Source organism: Lygodium microphyllum, chromosome 21 (assembly GCF_053477565.2).
Source record: "Lygodium microphyllum isolate KBCC chromosome 21, Lygodium_microphyllum_v1.1.10, whole genome shotgun sequence".
NCBI lineage: Eukaryota > Viridiplantae > Streptophyta > Polypodiopsida > Schizaeales > Lygodiaceae > Lygodium > Lygodium microphyllum.
The window spans coordinates 92,552,607-92,559,932 of NC_141155.1; the positions used below are offsets into that span (position 1 = coordinate 92,552,607).

The window sequence follows — 7,326 nt, forward strand, 5'->3', positions numbered from 1 at the left end:
CTTCGTAGAGTGACATTCTCCCTGAATCGGTTGCAAAAATAGATGGTGTACCATGTTGTCCAAAATCTCATCCTCTACGACTTGATGGGGCATTTCATGAGGGCTACTATCATGGTCGTCAGTCTCTACTATTCTTGAAGACTCTATCTCCTCGCGTCGACGTTTTGCAGCCTCTCGACGCCTGGGAGGGAGCATCTGAGGATGTGGCACCGCATCCTGCTCAACCACAAAAGGGAGTTTCATGTATGTTGATTTATAATTCCCGTAACATAGACTAGCAATCTTAGTGGTTAAAAAAAACAATGAATACCGGTGATTTTTCTTGGTCCCATTCTCCATACAAGCTGAGGTGTGACATTGCAATTTGATGTGCTTGAAAAATACACCCTCGACAACGATCACACATGCATTTAATTTTTCGTCGTAGCCATGCATCTCAATTATGAAGACGCAATGTTTCATCCTCACTTGAGGATGTGCTCATTGACTCATCAGCATGCACCACACTAGGTGATGAGACGACGACATGATTAAACCTAATTCATGACAACATCAAAATATTTATCATTAATCATATGTTTACATAAGATCTCAATTTTAAATACACAAAAATCATCATAAATACATTAAAACTTATGATAGGAATTCACTATTAAAACTTATCTTAAAAACAAAAATTATGATAAAGCCTAAATATGCGTCTATATCCGCGTTTACATATGCGTCTATATTAGCGTCTATTTCTGCGTCTATCTGAACAATAGATGCGCATATACACGCAAAAATAGACGCACACGTCAAAATTCAAACCATACTTAAATCATTTCTTTTCAAACTGGGCCTTTCCTTTCCTGCGTTTTTTGCGGTTCTGAAGCTTGAGTTTAGATGACATGCAGTCTCTTCATGCCTCACCTCCTCATGACTCACCTATTCTTTCATTTCAAATACACAAGAAAGGAAAAAGGAAAGCCAAGGAGAGGAAGAAAGAGAGAACAAGAGAGAGGAGAACAAGAAGAAGTAGCAATCAATCAAGCAAGCATCAAGGGAGGGTAACTTACCAAGGAGAGGAAGAAGGAGAAGGAAGAAGCGCCGCCACCCGCCACACCAAACACCCAAGGTGAGTCTCTCTCTCTCTCTCTCTCTCTCTCTCTCTTTGTTTCTCTATTCCTCTCTCTGCTCTGTCTGTGTATTTAGGATTTGTGATTCCATTATGTATTCCATTTTGTAAATCATCAATGGCGGTCGTCGGGCTAAAATCAGCCGACCGAGCACGTCTGATAGCGCATCTATATTTCAGTGTAGATGCAGATATAGACGTGAAAATTGTTTCCTCTCATAGCGTCTGAGGGCGTGTCTTAGAGCGCGTGTGCTGGTGCATGTGCTCTACAGTCTACACGCGATGATACACGCGCTAGACATAACGTTGACCTGCAGTCTACACGCGATTATACACGCGCATTGACCTAGAATGTGCATCTAACAACGCGTCTATGCTGCATCTTAGATGCGAAGATAGACGTGTTGGACAGAAGGTTGACTTTGGAGCGCGTCTGAGGGCGCGTCTAACCTGCAATTTAGACGCGGGGATACATGCGCCAGGTCTCCCAGTTCTGATAGTAAACAATATATTTTTGCACTGATGAATCATGTGACCAATCCCATGTTTGTGTTTATCAGTTTTCTTATTTATGAGAAGCATCGGCACTTAAGTTTTATGCTCAATGTCTAAAGAAAGCTCTTTGAAAATGTAGGTAATATATGATTTTTTGTATGCAAATAAAATTGTCTTTTTTCTGTGTTTTTTTTGCAGATATCGTATCCTGGTTCATTTAGCAATGACCCGGATTTGGATCGCATGAATGATACATTGGCCTCCTTTGGCAAGGGGATTAATGCATTTTTTGGAGATTTTCCTAGTAGGGAAAACTTCATGGGAGAGATGACCAGACACCTTGGCCGCTCTCCCACAGCGGACGAGGTGTTCAGTGTCATGTCTAGGACGCCTCTGACGTCTTTGCCTGGCACTACTTCCCAAACTCCACATGTAGGTACTCCATATGCAGGTACTCCACGTGCACCGACTGAAGCACAAGCATCTGCAGAAGCAAGTGCATCTGCAGAAGCTCGTGCGTCTAGCGAGGCAGAGGGTAGTCGACAGAGAGGGAGGAGGGAGAGTCGAGGTGGAGGACGAGGCTTGTGTGGGGGTTGCCTAGGAGGTGGCGAGCGATCACCCTCACCAGTAGATCACGTAGAGGAGGTTGTATGCCAGTACTATAGAGTTATAAATGCTGGTGGTATCTTTCATGATGATGAAGGAAGGGATGTAATGGCGTACATGAGGAGCGTCGTGCATGCGACATATAAAGATTGTTTCATTGCCTTCAAAAATTAGAAAAGCAACCTATGGCAGGAGGTGTTGAGGACAGTCCATAGGAGGTACCCAAATCCTGAGAGTCAGCGATTCTTGGATGATTGGGGATGCACAAAAGTGAGGGATATGCTTCACAACAAAAGATCCCACCTCATGACACGAGCCAGAGACTCACTGCGGAGGCAGGAGGAGAGGCGTGGAGCCTATAGCCAACCACCTATGTGCCACAACATAGAGTGGAAGAAAGCAGCAGAGAAAGTGAAGAGTCGCCAGCACGCAGAGACGCGACGGATCCAAATGGAAACTATGGGATCGTCGCATTACAGATCGGGCGGCAGAGAGTCGTGGGAGGCAGAGTTTGTAAGTATATTTTGATTTCTAATTTTTTAAAATTTATATTTCTTTCAATTCTTTATATATTTTATTCTAATATATTGTGACTCATAATTGTTTGTATATATCTAAATGTTTTGTAGACTACCATCGTTGGTAGATACCTACTCCTAGAGAGGTAAGTTACCATCGAGGCCATAACCGCGCAGCCACATGGCTTCACTTCTATGAGCAGGGTCTCATCATTGAGGACCAATATTACAACCGGGCCATGAGGATTCGACAGCCAGAGGAGGTATGTTTTTCTTACTTTTCTATTAAAAGTATAGCTAATTATAACTTTTTCTCAACCTTGTCTATGTAAGCAACTCTAATCTTTTGTATGTGTAGGCGAACCCGGATGTGGAGCATAGCGAGGAGGGGGATAGCGACGCTGGTAGCCATGGTGGTACTAGCGAATATGTTTCCTCTTCAGATTCGTAGAGGAGCACCATACCTCCTCATGAGGCCTTCTTTTCTTGTATATGTATAATCCATCTTTGAGCCTACTGCTTGTGGCCACACTTTAGGTCGTAAGCACTTAAACTTCCCATGTAAATGCTTTTGATATATAATGAATACATGGACTTTTATTTTCAATTCTTGTGCTCGTAAGATACATTGTCTTTTTTCCAAATGCACAATCTGATGTATGGGAGTTTTTCCAGTTCTTTTGCGCGTCTATCCGCGCGTCTAAATTGCAGATAATTCGCGTTTATACGCACGTCTATAGTGCAAACTACATGCGCTTATATACGCACTTCATAATTCAAAATTTAAAAAAAATTAAATATATTTAAAAAATGATATTTTTTGTGTTCCGTTTACGTCTACCAGTGCTTGTAAAAACGCGTCTACCAGCGTGTCTATATACGTGTGTATATGTGCGTCTATTGCACGTCTATTTTCGCGTGTAAATTCGTTAATACATGCGATTATGGACGCGAAATGGTAGATACACAAATAGACGGGCGGATAGACGCGCCCGTATGATTTTCTCTATATTCAAAAATCGTGTCTAAATGTGCGTCTATGAGGCCTTTTTGTTGTAGTGTATCAACTTGGTTTGGAAAGCCATTTTAGGAGAATTATCTTATGGTTGCAAGGAGCTCCATGATAGAGAAAGAGAAGACCCTACATGGCGAGAAGGTCACCTAGTAGAGTGGCAAGATTAAGGTGGTAGGTTGCCTACATGGCATCAACATGATAGAGTACTGAGGAACCCCATATGGTGGAAAACTAGTGTATGGCACTGTGTGGCAAGAAGGTGGTGTGTGGCCGCCCTAGAAAATAGCAAACCTTGTGTATCAAGAAGGTGGTCATTGACCTAGTATGAGGGGAAGGTTTCCATTGGGCATGGTGATAAAGCATGGTATCCCTACAAGGCGAGGTTGTGTACCAAGAGGAATGGTGGGATAAATAGGTCATAATATCCCAAAACTCCCCATTGTATGTTTTGTTTTCTATTGTCTCTAGTGGGTCTATCATCATGAATAACAATCATTTGAAACATTTATCTTAATTTTTAGATTTCAATTTGACACCTTAAAACTCCCCATTATATGTTTTGCTTTCTACTGTTTGTAGTGGTCTATCATGAATAACAATCATTTGAAACTTTTACCTTAATTTTTAGATTTCAATTTGACACATTTTCCCAAAATTTTAAGTATCATTTGTTACCTAAAATGGCCATAACAACCATTTGGGGCTTCAAATTTAAACATTGATTGCTATCTCCGATCAAAACACCAATGATTGCAAAAATAAATAGAAAAAAGATAATTTTGAAAAGACATACAAAATGACATCATTGCCACTGATAATTAACGAGCTTTAGTTCAATAGATGGAGTCAATTGCTCCAACCAAAGAGTGCACACATCAACCATCAACCATTATAATAATGAAGGGCAAATAAATTTTTGAACAAATTAGGATACGTTAATTACAGGCTTTAGAGCACATAATGCACATGTAAGTCAGCATGCCCTTGCGGGCAATGCTAATGAAAAGAGAAGTTTTCATAAATTAGGCCAGCTTAATTACAAGCTTTGGAGCATTTGATGAACAGTTTTCATGGTTAGGCGTTGCAAGGTGGCGGGTTCAACGCAGGCCTTAGCCAGGCTGGTCACCTGGATGAGCTGGTCTGCTGCGTGCCGGCGTTCCTGATCCTGATCCAAATGATCATATTTATGATTGTGATCATGATTATGACTATGATCACGATCATGATTATATTGATTGTGGTTATGGCATTGCTCGTGATCAGCTGCTATATTAAGCTGTAAGAGAAGGGTCTTGTCCACAGCCTCCCTTAGGAATTGCTCTCTGGTGATAACATCAATGCTATCATTGCATTGGGGCAGCAGAGGCAGGCATCTGCGTAGCCACGCCTGGCCTTCCTGGTCTTTGTTCTTGCAGCACCCGCTTATGTCCAGGCCGCTCACCAGGTCCAGCAGAAGCTTCCCAAAGCAGTATATGTCATAAGCTGGCAGCTCCCCCCCTTCCAGTTGCTGGGCTTCGCTCAGACTTCCCAGCCTCACCTCATAGCCTTTGCTCAGGAGAATGCTTGATCCTTGTATGTTCCTGTCCACATTCAAAAGAGTAAGCATATTCCAATACTCTGCAAGTTATATTTACATACTACATCATGACAAGGAGTAACTGTAACCCACGTACAATGCCTGATCATATTCACTTACTGCACACTATTGGGCACCTGAACCTCTTAACATATTCCAAGGGTCTCACACCATGGTATAAGTACCATCAGTGCCATGGAACATTGAGCTTTAGGTTACCTAATGCTGTCCGCAACGTACCAATATAGGGCTGTACAAGCACTGGGAATTACTTTCTTCTGAGCCATTCATGAATCCTTCTCATATCCTGCGCGGGAGGAATTTTCAGAGCTGAAACGATTTGTAAACTGTGTCATCAAACTGGAAACCTTGGAAGGTAAGGTGTAAAAATAGGACATCGTGGATGGTCGATTCGCAAAAGTCTGGGGCCCATACTGATATTTATCTTCAGCCGATTTAGATGGGCTTCCATAAACATATGTTTGCATGCATATATAATTCACATCTATTTGCTCATATCTTCCATTAATCTGTACTGCAGTCAGAACACTGCATAGATTCTCCACGTATTCATGCCATACTAATTGTATTCTAGTCCATATATAACTCATGCATGTTAACTCAACAAAATTATCAGGTCCATTGGGATTGCAAACTTGGTAATAACTGCAAAACATTAAATCAGTTGGTGTTCCCTTAATTACTTACCTATGCGCCATTGGTGTTGGACTGGACTGGTGAAGGCATGAAAGAGCTTCAGCCACCTGCTGAGCAATTTTCAGTCTGTGTCTCCAATCAAGTGAGTGTGATGTCAATCTGGTATATGCTTTATCACCCACTCCCTGATCACCTTTGGAACGATCAAGCACCGCCTTGCCTTCACCTTCTTCTCTGACTGGCCTGCAGCTAACATTATAATCAGAGGCTGCACTAATCATCCTTGCTTGTGCTAGAATGCTTCCAAGGTCTCCATTGGCCATGTATTCATAGACAAGAAGCTTCTCTTCTCCTTCCACACAGTGACCCACAATGGGCACCAAGAACCTTTGATCCAAAAGATGGCTATAGACATCCATTTCTATCAAATAGTAGTCCCTCTCGGATTTCACGTTTGTGAGAGGATGCATTCTCTTGATCACCACCATCTCCCCTCCTGGCAGCACACCGGAAAACAAGTCCCCTGAGTGGCCGGACTTGATAAGATTGGAGCTCGAGAAGTTGCCTGTTGCCAGCTGCAGCTCTGAGAGAGAGAATTCTCTCAATACTGAAATCATCGGCACTACAAGGGCACTTCTCTCAGCAGTCATGCTCCTTGAGAGCTTCCGTATGAAGGAAGTGGAGTTGCTACGGAGGAGTCTGTGCAGGTGCTCTGTCTTTATGGTGATGGACATTAATGCTAGCTTTGGTTGGAAGCAGAGAAGGAGGAAGAGGAAGAGGAGGCAGCCCAGTAAGCCAAACAAGCCAATTCCGAGCATCTCCGGGTCCATGGTAGCCGACTAATGGGAAGGTTAGAGAGAAGAGGTCAATATAAGGATGGATGGGAGAGAGAGAGAGAGAGAGAGAGAGAGAGATGGCTGCATATCAATAGTGGGAGCACCATAATTCGAGAAATAACAGGAATAACCATCATTAATTAAATATAGACAATATAGATCATTTTTTAGAGAATATACCACCCCCACGGTGTACCTACTACCGATTAGGCATTGTCAAAAAATTACAGCCGCCGTTAATAGCACCTTCTGTATATCGAAATTACCATGACGACTTCATCAGGTGGTATAGACACTATAAATAGTGTATACTTATATATAAAATATAAAATCCCCACGGTCCGGACTCCGGCCACGGTATTATGAGACAAATAGCCGTCACTAATAACGTCTGGTATTTACCGATAACTCCACGTATTGACTACCCGTTTGTTTAAGATATTAATCGCCGCCATAACCAAATCTTGTGAATGCGAATGATAATGATAATAATTGAAGTAATGCCG

The 7,326-nt window shown here is 42.2% G+C and overlaps 1 protein-coding gene across 1 annotated transcript; it reads right to left on the minus strand.

Annotated features, from left to right (window-relative positions):
• Positions 1–4,720: 4,720 nt before the first annotated feature.
• LOC148018278 (PTI1-like tyrosine-protein kinase At3g15890) lies at positions 4,721–7,067 on the minus strand. Its single transcript, XM_087662207.1, has 2 exons — positions 6,036–7,067; positions 4,721–5,331 (listed from the first exon to the last, which is right to left on the minus strand). The coding sequence occupies exons 1-2, from the start codon at positions 6,812–6,814 to the stop codon at positions 4,788–4,790; spliced, it is 1,323 nt and encodes a 440-aa protein (XP_087518333.1). The 5' UTR covers positions 6,815–7,067; the 3' UTR covers positions 4,721–4,787.
• Positions 7,068–7,326: the final 259 nt, after the last annotated feature.

Bases quoted from the DNA above. Each gene is read 5' to 3' on its own strand.
- LOC148018278 (XM_087662207.1), bottom strand. From the start codon at position 6,814: ATGGACCCGGAGATGCTCGGAATTGGCTTGTTTGGCTTACTGGGCTGC. The intron at 5,332-6,035 runs GTAAGTAATTAA...GAATGTGGACAG, and splicing joins CCAACACCAATGGCGCATAG to GAACATACAAGGATCAAGCA.